The 17,781-nt window shown below is 38.4% G+C and overlaps 1 protein-coding gene across 3 annotated transcripts in view; it reads left to right on the top strand.

The window, feature by feature from the left end:
- The window catches only part of daam1b (dishevelled associated activator of morphogenesis 1b), a 64,217-nt gene that overhangs the window by 27,583 nt on the left and 18,853 nt on the right, over nucleotides 1–17,781 (top strand). For all 3 annotated transcript variants that reach the window (XM_047801527.1, XM_027148934.2, XM_047801526.1), the window contains exons 2-4: nucleotides 3,307–3,602; nucleotides 11,445–11,534; nucleotides 17,600–17,671. In XM_047801527.1, the coding sequence (XP_047657483.1) occupies nucleotides 3,420–3,602; nucleotides 11,445–11,534; nucleotides 17,600–17,671 (345 nt within the window). In that variant the 5' untranslated portion in view covers nucleotides 3,307–3,419. The remainder of the gene's footprint in view (nucleotides 1–3,306; nucleotides 3,603–11,444; nucleotides 11,535–17,599; nucleotides 17,672–17,781) is intronic.

Raw genomic sequence — 17,781 nt, 5'->3', positions numbered from 1 at the left:
CTGTCCACTAACTATTGCTTAATCAGACTCTAGTCTCTTTCCTAATCGCTGTTTCATATTTCTACGTGTATGTTTTATAGACCGCTGCCTGTGTGTTTTGACTATACCATACAAAATATGAAATGATCCAGCTAGTGTACTGTTCTGTTGAAATAAAGGTTCTTTTGTAGTTAACACATGATATCCAGAAACCTTTAGGCTTTGTTTTGTGAGAAATCATAGAACAGTGTGCTGTATAGAGATTTAGGTCATACAATATCTTTGATTAATGTATTGCAAAGAAATATCACTTTCACTTTTATCAGTGTGTATCTTTAAGTGTGTTTTTATTATCTTAGGAGGAGACAGATTTGGAAGTTGTTGCTATTAATTTGAAATTATTTTTCTCCTGATATCCAAAGAAAATAACACTTCCTGGCATGGTCTCCTCCTCTTTGGTTTGCATTGATGGGAAAGAAAGGTCTAAGTGTTATTTTTTGCTGATTAAAAGCAATTATTTGTAATTATTTAATTGTGGCGCACCTCTGAAGAATCAATAAACGATGTCAGCGTATGTGGAAGTCCTGAGCGTAATTATAGTTGGACTAAATTTTCTGAACCAAAATAGGACCTATCCCTAGTGATCATGAGTGAACAAGCTGGCCTGATTTGAGACTTGTTAAAGGCATCAGCTGTTACATTAATATGAAGAAAAAAAAACCGCATTACATATTTATTCCCTATTCTGATGTTTGATTTGAACAGTGACTAAAGTTCTTGAAATGTATCTACATTATTTTTTGTGTTGTTTGCTTTAAAGCCTACAATTGCTCTGTAAACAACACCCATAACTTCAGTTATTCACGTTACAACCAGATGTATCAGAAACATGTTTTTCCGTTTGACTATCCATGCAGCTCTGTTCCAAACATCTTTTGTTGTTCTTTGTTTTTTTGTATATTGATTTTCATACTTTTTCTCTCTTGCCTGTTGCTGCTGTTTGTGCTTTCCCGTCTAGTTCTTCATCAAACACTACATCACATTCTACTGGTGAGTCATTAAGCAGCAGATCAAATCGGTGTAAAAAGACGTATGCGGCCACCGCTGACTTCAAAATTTAGTGTTTTAGAAATTTATGGCCCAAATATAAGGAGGCTTTAAAAAGCTATAGGATGCAATGGACTGGATGGTTCTCAAAACAGTCAAGGTATGAGCAATTGAGTCATGCTCTGGGGTCAGGACACTCCCTAGAGTTGTGAAATAGCATAGATAACCTTGAGTAGCATTTGCCATTTGAACTGGTGCATCCTTTAGATGAAATGAACACAGCAAACCAACACACTTTATCCACATTATTGGGAAATAGATCACTATTAATTGTCTCACAGCAATTCCCATGGCCTCTGAGTAGGCCATGTGAATTGGGCACAACCTCAGACTCAGAGAGAGGCAAGGCGGCTTGTTAACTCTGAGCCGTTATACTTCCTTCTTCTTATCTGAGATGATGAAGGCTATGCAGATATCAACTGGGAGAGATGCCTCATACCAAGCTGTTGCACCATAGAGTAGAGGAATTCATGCATGCTCATGTTCTCTTGCCTAATCTGTGGTTATCTTCTTGACCAGGCCTCAGTGTCTTTGCCCTACTGTCTATGCCAGTTTGTCTGTTCTTACAGATTCAGTGCATTACGATTAAGATGAAATTTGTGCTCATCTTAAAAATATTTATATATATATACACACACATTTCATCTCAGGGATTAGAATCAAGTGTAAGTGAAGCAGCAGTTGGGACTGGATTACCTCAGCCCTTTGGGTTGGGCTCCTCAAGATTCCTTGGTGGCGGCAGACGGGCTAAAAGGGTTATGTTTCAGCTGTGCTCCAGCTGTGTGGATTTAATTGGTAACCAACAGCCAGCAGATGGGGGTCCATACCCCAGTCTGTTATTTAAAAAGTGCAAGAAAAATACTTCTGAGCAGTCCACCCATGTTATTTTAGACTTATTATATACACACCTCAGTTTTTGCTATATGCAAAACTGTTTTTTAAGTATTTCAATACCTTTATTGCATGAATTATTGTAAGCTTGATCTAGGTTGTAGATTTTCTCACTGTTTATTTGTGGGTCTTGAGGGTGTCCAGCTGTGATAGAACGGTCACCCTTAGCCTGTAACATAACTGGCTCTTCACATAATAAAGATGTTTGTGCTGTTCCAACATGACACTTCCTGATATGTTTGGAGTGTTTATGCCACATGAATTCGGTTGCCTTCTGTTTTGGCACAGGGTTAAGAGATTATGTTCAAGTTCCTATAATTTTTACATGTTTACCTAAATCTAAAACTAAGGAATCACCACAATATCAGGACCAGTTGTAATTCATTGAATATCTCCAGAAGTGCCAAAACGGAAAAGAAGGCAATGGACTGCTTATGCTGATAGAAAAGTTTGTAAGGCATCAAGACCAGTAGGTTTTCATTGGTTATGGATTTTGACTTGCAAAATAGATTCTAGTAGCATAATAGTGCTACGGCTGGGGAAATCTGAAGGGAATTTGCAGGGTTCTTTTGAGTAACACATTTGATACTAGATGTTGATGAATCACACCCTACTCCACACTCCCTTTGAGCATTGAGCACAGCTCAACTGGACCCTGCTTTCCTCATGTTACCAGGAAGACATGCACTAAGCCTTTTCTCGCTCGTGGCATTCAGGTAGTAAAACAAACTTTCCCTGGCTGTCAGACAAAGAAGACCTACATCTTCATGAACCACTCGAATCAGCACTTATAATTTGTGGGGGATTTCTTCAAATAGAATTCTTAACTTGGTTATATTTAAATAAGGTTATATTTTTGATTGAGACTACAAAGCGCTTCTGTAAGACGTATCAGCTCATCTCCACACAACAATGTTTGTATGATTTAATGAGATTGTATATTCAATGCCAGACCCTTGCCACCTCTAATACTTTTTCCTTCAGCCTTTATAAACCAGATCAAAGTCAGAAAACCCCTTCCCTGTGTGCTTTGAATGAATTGTTTGGGACTTGAGACTGGTATATGAAAAGGTTGTACTCACCAAATTGTATTCGTTAAGTATCTTCAAAAAGTTTCCAAACTTATGGCTGCCTTCACTTTATGTGCTTCACATTTTTAAAAGCAGCCAATGTTATGTGATCAGTGTGTGGATGTAAACTGTGAAATAGGGTAACGCACACTGGTTTATAAAGCATGCTAAAAGTGTTACCCTCTTTGACTGGTTTGTGTTATATTTTAGCTTGGTGTATGGCTTGACCACTGATCATGATGTATCTTTCTTCTCTTAGGGTTTTGTGACAGAAGCAGGTCTATATAGCTGAGTCATTTGAGGGAGGAACACCAGCCCCTTACTCTTCATCCCTCACCCTTGACCCCAGCCCCCTCCTCCATTCAAGGAGTCATGGCGCCTCGGAAACGTGGTGGTGGAGGCCGGGGTGGGTCCTTTATCTTCTGCTGCTTCCAGAGCAATGACCATCCAGAGATCACATACCGGCTGCGGGAGGACTTTGTCCTGCAGACCATGGAGCCTACGCTCCCCATACCCAGCTACGATGAGCTGGATGGCATGTTCTCTGAACTTGTGGTGAGTGTCATCATGCGTTCACAAACATATCTCCATTCCCGGACTGAGATTTAATCATAATCTTCCTTTTTAATAATATAATATGTTTAAATATTTTAATTTAAGTTCATGCTTTTGCTGTTCTAAAAATAAGCTTAAAGGCATTTCAAGTGCTGATTCTGGATGCATTGATATTTGATACACTTGTACAGAGGACAAAAGAGGTCAACACAATCCCATAAAAAAAAAAAGGACTTTGAATGTTATCAAAATTACAAAGGCGGGCTTACTGGTGAGTCATATTGGGTTTAATGTCCTATATCTATGTGTGTACTATAATAGTGGTCTAACATTGAAGCAACACGATACAACTTGCAGAGTAAAGCTGACAGAATGTTGATGTCCAAATTGCAGGTTGCTAAAGCACTATATAAAATGAGTTTATATTAATGTACTTTGTAAGGGATTTCCCTGGCTGATTTATGAGCTTGATTCAAACAGGAAAACTCACCTCAGTGTTTGGCAAACTACAGAAAGGATTCAACACTGTGTTAGTAAACATTCAGATTTGTAAAATAAGTGAACATGAAATAATGGATATTTTTTAATTATTTGCAGTACTTTTCCACCAAACCTTAAACAGGGCTTAAATACAAATGCTACAGCACTATTTGCTACAAAGATAACAGACAAGAAACTCACGACAGCATACGTCAGACAGGCAAAGTTCATCTGCAACAAAGAACCCAGTTCACAAGCATAAAGCTCAACAGAAGGAATATAAAACGTCAGTTCATCAAAAACGTTTCAGCAGCAACTTTTTGACCAGCTCCAGTAAAAATTATACATTAAAACAGTCAGTATTTCAATAGTCACTTGGTATAAATTAAGTTCTAAAGAAGCAACTCACATTTTCTTTGCTTTTGCACATGGCTATATTTGGAGAAAGCCAGTGGATGCCAATATATTTTCCCAATCATGCAGTGATATTAATGCATGGTGTCATAAGGTCAGTGATATGCAGGGTTGTGTTTTACAAGGAATTACTTGGTCCAGGTTTTCAAGACAAGATTAATTGTCAACCTCCTTTCTCTATTCGCCTTCAAAAGGTCCCAATCGTTCTTATTTCTAGTTATGTCTATCAGTAAATATTGGGGAGTATCTACATGGAAGTGGCTTCCAAAAAACTGGAGGATTTTGTTTCTAGTTCAGAGCTATGGATGTCACAGTTTAAAGCTGTTTGGAAAGTGAAGAATAGCCGTGCTTCTTATTAAACATTTGATATTAATATAGTAATGAGTTCTTCTTATCATGCCCTGACCGCATACTGAGTTAATGAATTGGAATGTGCCGTACCATGATAAATTTTTCCAGCTCTCCTTTGCTCAGAAATGTGCAGTAATTACAGGAGCAGGGCTAACTGACCTGATCAAATAGAGATAGCTCAGAAAAGGGATAAGAGTACCACGCCAAGCATGGCAATTCATCTCCCTGTCCCTCTCGCTCTCTCTTTTTTATTTCTTTTTTCATTTACTTTCTATTTCTTTCTTGCTTGCTGCCATCCCCTGTGGTCTGGTGGCTCAATTTACACTGAGAATCTCGACCCTCTTTGCATATCAATGGGTCTTACTAAGTGGCTGTATGTCTCTGCCTGCTCTGTAAGCTAATTGCTTGTTTTTGTCTGGCTGTCTCTTAGACCTCTTTTGGTTTTGAATTGCCGGACAATACAGAGCAGCTTCAGTCAGTCTTTTCACAGTCTTTACTGAGACATTTACAGCCTTTGCCACGTGCTGGGTTTTCAGGATCCGAGTCGACATGCAGAGTGTAAATTTTATAAGATTGTTGAGAGTTTTCCTATCGGGCGAATAATGACATAATATTAACACAAGTAAACATTCACAATGTTTATGCTGAACAAAGAGTTAAAAACTTTAAAAAAAAAAAAAAAGAACAGATCATTTATAGTGTGCTAAACAGGCATCTAAACATGTCTTTTGATATTTTTAGAGGATAGCACTTTTTTTTTTTTTAAATTCAATCCAAATCTACCCAAAAAAAAAGGTCTAATGGCTATATGATGTTAGATTCAATCAGTGATTGATCCAAATTTTACATACAGCCTTTGGAGGAACTTTAGGCTGTCTCTTTCATAAAGAACTCTCTGTTGGATCTAAAATTCTCACTGCAAATTAGTCAATGGATGACAAACGGCTGCTTATAAATTATCCACTTGATGAGCGAATAATAAGTTGCATGCGAAATGAAATTTTTCATATAAAGTAGGGAATTTTTGTAGAATTTGAGACTTGAGAATTTGTTTATTTTCCGAAACTTAAAGATCTAGGTTGTATAAGTTTACGTGTAGCAAACAGGGCTAGGCACTAACAAAGCCTAATGCTAAAAGCTGTTGCGATTTTGAGGGTCGTGGTTCAACCTTGATCTTTCCCTTATATAGCCTGGAGAAGAAGGTGTGGATTGTGACCAAGAAGGGGCAATGCCATAGAAGGATTTTATGATGCAGTCAGTGCCAAACTGTGTTTTACTTACCAAGACCTTTCTAATATAAACTCTAATCACTTTGCACTCAAGTGCATGAACACCAGCATCTATTAAAGAGCAAATATTTGAACTACTTTTATTTTAATTAGCTAAACAAAATGTGGAAACAGAAACCATTTGTTTTTTTGGGGGAAAGTACAATAATGTGAGTAGTGCATAAATTATTACAACGGCAATATAACTAAATAATAAATAATAGTAAAAATGGCTTTGTTACATGAAGCGCAACACTAGATTATACTGTAGATGTTTTGTTTCTACTGCATACCCCTGGAGATGTTCCTTCTGGTGCTGGACTGTGACTGAACAGACGCTATTCAAGCTACATCTCCATTTCGTTTCACATGCCTGTGCGGTGAGACACTGCTCTCTGCGACTCAGAAAAACGACAAAGAACAAGTTGTAGTAATAAGTAGTAGTAAGTGTATATAGGTATTGGAGGATCGAATGTACATATGCACTCACCAGCCACTCCTGCAGATTGAGCAGAGTTACAGGTATTCCTATAAAAGTGGCTGATAAGTGTGTGTACATTTGTCGTTGGATGTACATTACACATTTGACACGTACATTTTATTTTCCAATCAGATCATCAATAGAGCGGGGACAGTGTCAAATCATGTAGGTCATATAGAACGGCTTTAGATCACGTAGACATTAACGATCTCAGTGATTTTGATCATGGCATTGTTGTTGATGCCAAATGCGTATTGAATCTGTGGTCTCTAGAATTTACACAGGATAGTTAAAAAACAAACAATTCAGTGAGCTTTAGTTTTATGGGTAGAAAAGCCTTTTTGATGAGAGCGATCAGAGGATAATGGACAGACGAGTTTGAGCTGACAAAAAGGCAGCAGCAGTAACACAAATACCCACTCTTTATAACTGTGTTGATCAGAAAAGCTTCTCAGAACAGACACCCTAAACCCTGAGGAGTTTGAGACATGGGCTACACTCCTTTCAACCAAGAACAGGAATCTGCCTCTTTTCCACCAAAAAGAACCGAGTGCTGGTTCAGAGCTGGTGCTGATTCAAAGTTGGTTCCACTGGTAAACCTTCTAAGAACCGGTTTGCCTTTCCACCGGTTAGAGAGCCGTCACAGCGCCGAGTGTGACGTCACTGTATACAGGTCACGTTACCCAGCGCAGCAACGTTAGCGCAGCAGCGGCAAACACAACAACAATGGCGGATGTTGCTTTACTGTTAATGCTCATGGCTTTGTGAACCTACATTAGCATCCAAACGCGGCGAATTCAATGTGTACGTGCAGCTCCGTGTAATTTGTAGGTTGTAATCGAGAAAGTACATAACGTTATTTTATAATTAACACAGAAAAAAATTAGCCTTAGCATGTAGCTACCTACTATCATGTGTGCTGATAAGTGATTATATTGCGGTAAAGTAAAAGTGTATTAAACATTATTATACTTAAGGTACATTATCAAATGCGCTAACAGTAGCCCCGCCCACAGCCCATGACTCAAGCGGTTCTTAAGTCTAGACCAGCAACGTTTTGGTGCTACTTAAGAACCACTTTTCCTGGTTCGGAGCCGGTGTTTTGGCTGTCGAAACAGAAAGAACTGGTTTTAAATTAGACTCTGGCTCCGAACCAGCACTCAAACTGCCTCAGTGGTAAAGGGGCATGAGACTACAGTGGGCAGAGGCTCACCGAAACCTGACAGCTACAAATCGTCAAAAAAAAACAAAAAAAACCCAAAATTCAAACTAATCAAACCAGTACATGTAGCACCAACGGCCATGCCATGGTCAAAGTCCCAGAGATCACATTTTCCCTATTCTTATGTTTGATGTGAACATTAATTGACACCTATATCTGCATCATTTCATGGATTGAGCTGCGGTCACATGACATGGGATAATGATCCTAATCAATTGTCTGTGAGTAACCAATGAGACTTTTTCAGTCTAAAATTTTTTAATTATCGTTACTTCATTCTGATATTTCTGGGCAGGGTGTTGAGGAGACCTGCAATGATTCAGGGACTGTTTTGGCTGTTGATGTGTGTGTTTTTTATTTTTCTTTCAAAAACACAGTGGAAAGGAGTCACCAAGGTATTTTAAATTGTGCCCCGAATCTGCCCTCAGGGTCTTTGTAAGTTTTTTGAAATCTCTGTGTGAGGGTTAGGTTTTATGAGAACTTTCATGTAGGATGGAGTTACCGCCATTATAAGCCATTTTCCATTTCAAGATGACAAATGAAGACAAAAAAAATGAAGACATACTTGACATGTTGTGGCAAGCATGGGTAGATATGTTGAGGCATAAATGTAAAACTCTGCTGTAATGCAATAGAGTTACATTGTTTTAATGTCTTTATACATTATAGTGTAAATCTATGGGATGTGGTAGCTCAGTGGTTAAAGTGTTGGGCTACTGAACGGAAGGTCATGGGTTTGAACCACAGGTCCACCAAGCTGCCACTGCTGGGCACCTGAGCAAGGCCCTTAACCCTCAGACTTTTGTTGCTCAGTTGTAAGTCACTCTGGATAAGGGTGTCTGCTAAATGCCGTAAATGTAAATGTAAATCCTTTTTTTTTCACCACTCATCTATTATGATGAAAATCAAAGCTTTGATTTCATCAGTGCATTGATAACATTCTTGTTTGCATACTACAGCGTTGTGTTCACTGTTTAGGAACGAGAAAAAACAAGATCAATGTTCTGGCCCCATGCATTTATGCTTGCTACGTAATTTGAGTTTGTGTGTGCGGTGAGGACAGAATTCTGCTGAATGCTGAATGTGCATCTCATTTCCGATGAGGAGATTCACAGGAAGAGGAATGATACTGCAGGAAAAGAGACGAAGCCACTCTTCCTTTCTCCTCTGCCCTGCTGGTTAGAAGAGACTTTACTGTCACCATGAGCCACCACACAGGAAAACATTCGTACAGCACTGTAGTTGCTGATAAAATTACTAATGCAACTGAGACTGTATGGGAAAGCACAATAAATTCCCTAGAGGGTTTCTGAATTACCGTGTGATAAATATTACATTTAAAGGCACATCAGATGGAATTTTTTTTATCTGAAACTGAATATTATGTGGTAAAAGCTACTAATACAGTGTATAGGGGAGTAAAAGCGGGAAGCTGGGCCACTACGTTCAAACACAATCTATCATGAGAGTAAATTTTTACAAAGGTTAGTTTTAGTCCAGTGGTCAAGATGTTGGACTACCCATCAGAAGGTTCAAATCCCAACATCACCAAGCTGCAACCACCGATTCCCTTAGCAGTTTGTTTTAAAAGTAAGAGAAATATAAGTGGATATTGTTTTGAACCTCTGCAAAGCCACATTCCTCTATACTTATGAGTGGTTGAATCCTGGTGGTCCACATTAATTTCCTCTACAGATACAAAGACCGGTTGATTATATTTTCCACATATGCCAAAACATGATGCAAACCTTGCCAAATATTACAGTCACTGAAATCCACCCTTAAATCATCTGATAATGAGGAACTCTGACGTATGCAACACCTATGACTGATTTATAACCCACTACTCAAACCACCGAAGAAAAATAATCTGATGTTTAAAGTCGAACAACCAAACCAAGAAATTTTTTTTTTATTTTTAATCCAATGTTGATCTTTTATAAGCAATCAGATAATCTGCTAACTGCCTATTTATTAGGGTGCATGCTAACAGTTAATGTTTTGATCCCTTTATATGCTGCTCCACTTTAGAATCATTGATGCCTCTGTCCCAGAAAAGGACTGACCTGGTTTTAAACAGGTTTCTCTTTCCCAAAAAAGAGACCTGATTAGGTGGTGCGACAAGTCTGAGCGCAACTTCACGCAAATTCACGCAACTTCATATTCAGAATGATTGAATGATAAAACCCAGACAAACTGATTTGGAGGAAGGTTGTGTAAATGTTAAGAGGATGTACTTGATAAGCGCTGCGGGATAACATGATTGAATTTAAACCACTCGGGCTGCACTTATACTCATAAAGCAGCTTCATACTGCTAAAACATGCAGATAAAATTCTCCAAACACTACAGGTTGTAATTTACAATAAACTCGCACAGATTCGTGAGCTATTCATCTCTTCAGTGTGACATACAGGAATCTTTTTTATTGCTGTTCTACTAGGGTTCAGGGTGTGATAAACATGAGTAAGGCATGTTCTTGCGATTTTAGGATTGTGGAATGGTATTTGAAGGCGTGTGTGGGGTGGGTGGCTTGGGGTGTGGGGGTGTTTATCCCGTGGCCTTTGGAAGGAGTGACGGAAAGAAGGGAGGCAATACAACACATGTAAGAACATGTTTTTAATGTGTGTGTGGAACTAATGTGTATGTTTATGTGTCTGCATTATGTTGAATTCAGATGCTTGAGAGGTTGAAGAGCACATGATTGTGGGCACATGGTCTTTCCCGCAGTCAGAGCAATTATTGAGGGCCGACCACAGTGGTGTTTGTTGTGGGTGTGGTATTTCCAGGGCTGAAGGAAAGGAAATTGTTAGTAAAGAAGTTTATTAGGGTCCTTTATTGTCAAAAAGCATGACAGTGTAGTTTGTGTGTATGTGTGTGGTTGTGTGTTCGTGTGTCTGTGTGGGATTTGCCACTCAAATACTTCAGCATTTAGTGGTCTGTATTTGAACATGCAGCTGTGAAGAACAGGTGTTTAATTCAGTTCAATTCCTTAGATATTAATATGTAGACATGACAGTGTTAAAGCAACACTTCCTGAGTCTCGCCGACTCAAAAGGGAACTGACATCAAATAGTGGAATTATGGACATTACAGTGTAAAGTTGTAATATATGATAATATATGGTGTAAATATAATCCGTCATATTACATATTAGGCACAAAATCATGAAAATACATACATAAAAATACATACTTTCAACATTTTAGTTCCCTTTACAAATTGGTTGTAAAATATCCACATGGTTAACATTTTTCTCTGGACTCAGTTTCTCTGTTAATATACTGATTTTATTTAGGAAAAAATGATGGTTGACAAACAACGATGTTGGTTTAAGCTGATGTTTGATGGCAGAATACTTGAACAAAAATACATTAAGCTTGCCAGGTCTGGTAATGTAACTTAATCATAGTGAACAGTATTGGGTTCAGTTACATCATGTGTAGACATTAGTCATAAATCATTATTTCACACAAGCCTACAGTATATAATTCAAATGAATAGTTTTTCAACCATTTATTTATCAGTAAATCAATTATGGGGATATTTGTTATGCTACTTGTATGTGAACAAAAGACACCATAAGTATTAATGTATGTAAACACTGACACTTTCTCTTATTACAGGATGAGCTGGACCTCACAGAGAAGCACAGAGAAGCCATGTTTGCATTGCCTGCAGAAAAGAAATGGCAGATCTACTGCAGCAAGAAGAAGGTGAGAGCGACTCTGAGCAGATGCAGTGTTGTTTGTCAGGGAGGAAAAAAGAAAGAAATCAGTTTTAGAAACACACATGCTTTTGATTGTTCTTTAATACCTTTGAACCATTTTCTAATATGATGTGAAGTTCATGTTCATCTCAGATGCTCAGAGATTCATTAGTAAAAAAGTGGCCACTTTTCATCCAAGGCCTGCATGCTAACAGAGCTTTGGCTACATAATGTGTGTTTTTATGGTTAGTCTTTGCATATATTAAGCCTGTTTTCTGAAAATCGAAGACACAAAAAGGCCCTTAAGAGGTCCTCTTGTATTGTTAATGCTAATTTATTATCCAATTAAAAAAAGTGACTGTGGGAGAGCATGTTTTGTAGAGCGCAGCTTTTCTATAAAGTGCTCTTTTGAGAATTTAAGAGCTACTCCACCATCTTTAGATAGTGATAATGTGGAATTTTGGTTAGACTTCATCACTTTTCACACATAGCTAATATGTGTGTGCCAAGCCCCCTTTTTCACATCGGATTTGCTATGCTGTTTGCGTTGCATCCTGAACCACAAAGTGACTTTTCATATGTGCCTCCTGTCGCAAATGAGGCATCTGCAAAAAGACATGCCCTTATCTTATCATCATCTAGTAACCCGTACAAAAGTTCAGTGTATTATTATTATAATAAAAAAATATTTTTCCGGCATTAAGCCAACTTCTAGGAATTGTCCTCTGTTTCAACTCAAGTGTGTGAAGTTTATTTTTCCTTATTGAGGTCGAGGTAGACATAAAGTGTATTTTGGTTAAGAGAAGATTATCACTTGGGGGAAAAAAACACTCTGATTTGTTCTTAAGTTGTAATACAAGAACACAAATGTGGGACTAACATTTCTCTTTCCTTTATTTTCAAATTTGAAAAATTATTTAATAAACAAACATTTAAACATATTTAAATGTTTGGCTTCCAGAAATCTTGCGGTTGTAGCCGCTGTTTCAGGGTCTTGACACACAAATAAGAACAAGCAGGTATAACTATCCTGTCTGCCATCTAGAAGGAATGAAGTGAGTGTGAGAGAGAACCATGTGAGGAATGGTTGCTTGCTCACTCTATCTGCTTCTGATTTGTTCATGAGATTTCTCATTCCCAGCAGGGAGGTGAATCATTGTTATCTGCACCGAATTGCTGCCAATGTTGTGGAATCACAACAGAGACAACGGTTAATGTGCTGTTCATGTAGCCTGTGGATGTTTAATACATTTTGCTTGATACATTTAAGAGTGTGGTGTTACTTAGCCAAGCTACACATGCTGTGTCCCAATTCCAGACCTAATTACTTATCGAGTCCTTGGAACTAAAAGGCAGACATATTGTAGATCGTACCTAAAATAGGGTAACCAACATGATGCAAAGAATTTCCTGTTGTATTTGAAATGTACTGCAAGGCAAATCAGCACAACATTGGTGCTAATGAATCAATTCTGCGTTTTATGTAAATTAATTTGCTGCATTCCTTGTTCAGCATAATGCCCCAGGAGCTTGTTTAATAAGGAAGGATGGATTTTTCAAGTAGATGTTCGGAGTCGCGTCTCGGCTGCGTAACGTCAATACTGCTGACTCGGCAGAGTGGCTGACCCAAAAGAGCAAAGGCTTGGCACTGCCTCAGTTTAGGAGAACTGGGGGTGGATGAGAGGGCATACAGGAAACATTTCCCAGTCCAAGACAAACAGGAAGATCGCTCTGCAGGTGCAGCCTTTGTTTCCCAAAGTGGGTGTAGATCAGTGTCTGGGCTACCAAGTTGGGAATACTACTGAGGAAAAAGCCTTACTCTTTCCTTATTTCCTCCTACTGTTGTCCTCCACTTCTTTCCCACATCATTAGGTCTGGTTCATTCAAAAGCAGGAGTGTTTGGAGAGGCTTGGAGCCATTTTCCTGATAGTGCCACAGAGCTAATAACAGCTGGTTTGTGCCAGCTCTGGTACTGGAGCAGGATGAATGGGTTGAGTGTTTGCATTGGCCCCAGACCTCAATTCAGCACAGTGCAGGAAGTCACGACAGAACTGACCTTTCTTCCCACTCTGTGATTCCAACAGTACAGGCTTTCCTTTGGAGCTTAGTAATACACTTGGACTAAATTTCAATGTATGTGACTACAAATGTCAAGTGTCTCACGTCATACTTTTATAAAACATTAGTCGCTTAATTTTGTTGGTGGAATGACAAAAGTCATATTTAACCCTGTGCTTCTCAGAACATATACTTACATTTTTTTAAAGAGATTCAAAAGATTTTTTAATGACTTTGTCACTAAAATGAACAGATTTAAATACACAGCAGAGCAGCAACCAAATGATTTAGACTGTACAGATAATGTTCTTAACATATACAAGTAGGAGACATTTTTGTTTCTCCTTTGTTTGCTTGTCAAACTTATCTGCTGGTTGATGGTAGTGGCAGAGCTCCACACGCAAGCCTTTTCTCCTGGCCCAGATCTTCCCTGTTAGATGCATGTCTGCTGGCTGTGGATTGAGCTTGGAAGCTTATCAGCTTTCATCAGTGGCAGGAACATTTACTTTGCTTTGCTTTGCTTTGCTTCTTTAACTCTTTAATGGCGGTTTAACCCTCTGTGATCTGACACGGTGTGGCTGTGCTCACTTTTTGTGCCACGTGTGCAATTATATTTTGCCGTTTCTTTTTTTTGTTCTTCTTTTCTTTTTTTTTATTCAATCCCCTGTCACTTCCCAGAAGGAGAATGTAGACACCACTCGAAAAAAGCTCACACAGAACCTCTTCTAAGTATATTTGATTAATTTAATATTATTCATTCTAAAAAAAATAATATAATAAATATAATTAATTTCTCGTTACATGTTATGCAACATTAAACCATTACTTTGTTTCCGGTGGCCCTGTTCCCTGTGGCATAGCTGTAGAGTTAAAATTGAAAGGTGAAAATAAATAATTGAACAAAACTTCGGGGATACCTACATTGGGTTCAGGTCTAAGTGCAGATAATGCAGTTAATTTGAGCACTAAGTAAATACAGATTATTGTGTTAAACTCTATGTGTACACCTATTCACATATCCCAACACTAATAAGGTGTAAGGACACACCAAAAGATTAAAGAGTATTGTTCTCAGAAAAAAAGCTAATTGTTTTATCCATAGATCAGAAGGTTTTATGCTTAACCGAAACCGAGTTCAGCCCAGACGTGCAACGCCATTAGTACTGAGTCAGTTATCACAAAGTAATCTCAGTACTGACTTTAATATTGACTTTATAGTGATTATAGGTCTCACATGCAGCTTTCACCATCAATCGTAACCCTGAATTACATCCATGAATTTTGTTGATTTTTTGTTGTGAACTTGGTGTTGTTTTGTCCTTTCAATGTTACACAATTTGCAGTTCATGAGTGTATTAATTTCATCAATTTGATATCATTTCAATATAATAATTTTGATAACTAAAACCCTGTTATACCTGCAGATTTAAGATGCATGAAAATGGATAAATTACAGATGAAGTTTTGTTGCAGTTAAGCTTCAAAGGTCACTATAACTTAAAAAGTCTCAACTATGTAACTTTTAACTGAATGCCCTCCCCTAATGTCTCTATGAAGGACAAAAGCTATTTTAAATTTTGTCCACAGCCTTTTCTGCTGATGTCACTCCTTGTCCTGCGAGTGATTATTCAGCCTCCAGGTCTTGCTGCATTCAGGTGTGCATGCTGCTCCTGGATCTAGGCCATATCTCCAAAGTTTTGACTGTCCTTGCCCTGGCCAGGGAGGATTAAGAAAGTTTTGAGGCTGATCTTGCTCTCCTCTCCTCATTTGGGTCTTTTGTGGTGGTGTTAAATAGATCAGAGCTTTAACACCCTTCTCAAATGAAATGATTTATGTTGTAGCAAATCTTTTTCCGCCCACAGTTGTGCTCTAGACTGATAAGATCATGAGGCTTTGCTTTGGAAAAAAATCTTTCTGAAAGAAAATTTAGCTTTACATAGATGTGAAGTTTTTATTGTGTAACTATCAAAGTTTAGCTATTAGCTTTACTATTTTTAACTTGTTAATGAACTTGACTGGCCAGGTTACATTTTTATTCCATGTCATTTTTTCTTCGTCTTGCTTGGTTTGTAATGTTGGTTATGATGGAGCAAGTGGTCTTTAGTGTCATATTTTTGTTCCCCCACAGAAACAAGCTGAAAACTAGATTCTTAGACTGTCAGTGCAGCATGCACTTGTTTAGCCCAAGTTTTTTTTTGGCCAGCTGGCCAAAGATTACAATGGCTCAACACACAAATCCACATTGTGATAGATCAGACAGCGAGGAGATGGAATGAACAGTCCATATTTTCTCTTGAAGGATTACTCATTGAATGTTTGAAATACACTTCATCAAACATACAGCTGGATCACTATTAGCCAAGATCTCTAAACATGGACTGTTCAGTATGGATGTTTGCCACACTCAGCTTATTTTTCCAGAAACACTGGTATGTTCCCCCTCATATTAAATGTTTGCTTTTAAGCCTTCCATGATTAGTCGGCTATTTACTTGAACTATATCCAAGAGTGCCCCTCCTTTGAAATGCAGGGTTAAATGGTTAATGCTTCAAATTAATTGAAAACATGCAATTATGTTGATTTATAGCTGTTGGCACACGCTTTTGGCTAAGCTATCTTGTCTTTTGAATGGTTTCTTCTCTTGTTTTGTCTAAATATCCATCACTCTGGGAAGAATTAGCCAAATATTTTGATCCTTTTTCGAGTTTCTTGACCTCTGGTAGTCATTACACAAATGCTAGAAAGGATTTCACCAAGTGGAAAATTAAGCTCTCTCGCATTCAGCTTCAGTGCTGGGTGTGGATTAGGCAGGTGCAGGAGGGTGACTGGGGTGCTTTGCTCCCTTGGCTCATATCCCAGCATGCCTCCTGTCTCCCTAATATGCTTGCCAGCTGTCTGGCCCTCTTCCCCTGAGACCTTGTAGAACTGGGGTGTGAAATGGCCCTGTGCTGTCTCCAGATTCTTCAGTACCATGCCAGGACTTTCCTCTCCAGCCTGCTCAATGAGGATGATGATAATTAAGAGCTAGATGAACTGCCTGGTGAAGAGAAGAAGAGATGAGAGGAGCGGAGAGGAGAAGGAGTTTTTTACTGCATTTCTCTCTTCTCTGATAGTAGTCCTTAATCTTCTTGTTTTTGGATGGGGAAGTGTTTTTCATACTTCACCAGCCCGAGTACAGTTTGTTTCTTCTCTCTGAAAAAGTTCACATGGGCTTTGTGTATGTTTTGAGGCCTCATGTTTCTGCCATATGGTGTTTTGTCATTGCAGAAATACAGTCACTTTTTTATTGCATTCGGTTAGCATTTTGACTGAGATTTGTTGCTTTTGAAGAAAAACAAGCCATACTTTTTTGTCACATTTACATTACAGTACATGGAAATTCTTCTTCGCAACCCAGAGCTTCCGATCAACAACCCAGAGCCTTTACGATGTGGAAATTTGCAGGAATACATTTGGAATATGCAGTTTTTGTCCATCCACACATAATGAGCAGAATAATAAATAAGCTGTTATATAAAATAGCTGGTGTAAATGCTACTGCAGTTATGAGTTGGCTTGTGTTGTAACTCTCTTCTTGATGACAAACATTTGTGTCCCAAACAGCAGCATACAATGACCATTAATCTCTTCACCGATTTATTTTGCACTCATACACTTTTTCCGAGCCTAATTACCATTCTTCAGGCCAAATGACAATATTTAACCCCTAATAATCTTCCCAAGACAATGCATTCTTGCTCAGCACATTTACATTACATGCTGTTAACTTCCTACCTTCCCCAAGTTGCCTTATTGGATGAGGAATAAGGCAATAACAATTATATTGATATTATTTGTAGACTTTAAACAGAGATTCATCCAACAGCTTTTTTTTAACGCAACACTGCTGCACCTCAGTGTTTCTTTTTGCACCGCAATATTGTGATGTACAAATGTCTATGGATAATATTTATAATATTGAGATAGCGGTTTTATGCATACCAATGTGCCGATGTTCTGTATTTGATTTTCCAGGAACAAGAAGAAAATAAAGGCGCTACTAGCTGGCCAGAGTACTACATCGACCAGCTCAATTCAATGGCAGCTGTAAGTACATCACAGCAAAGTCGAAAGCTTTTCTGCATTCCATTGTATGATGAATTTTAAGCATTTTCAGCTGTATTTTCTGCTCTTTGTCCCAGGACCCAAAGTCTATT

Source organism: Tachysurus fulvidraco, chromosome 16 (genome assembly GCF_022655615.1).
Source record: "Tachysurus fulvidraco isolate hzauxx_2018 chromosome 16, HZAU_PFXX_2.0, whole genome shotgun sequence".
NCBI classification, from domain to species: Eukaryota; Metazoa; Chordata; class Actinopteri; order Siluriformes; family Bagridae; genus Tachysurus; species Tachysurus fulvidraco.
Note: the sequence above shows the minus strand (reverse complement) of the source record. Positions and strands in the feature narration are given on the sequence as shown.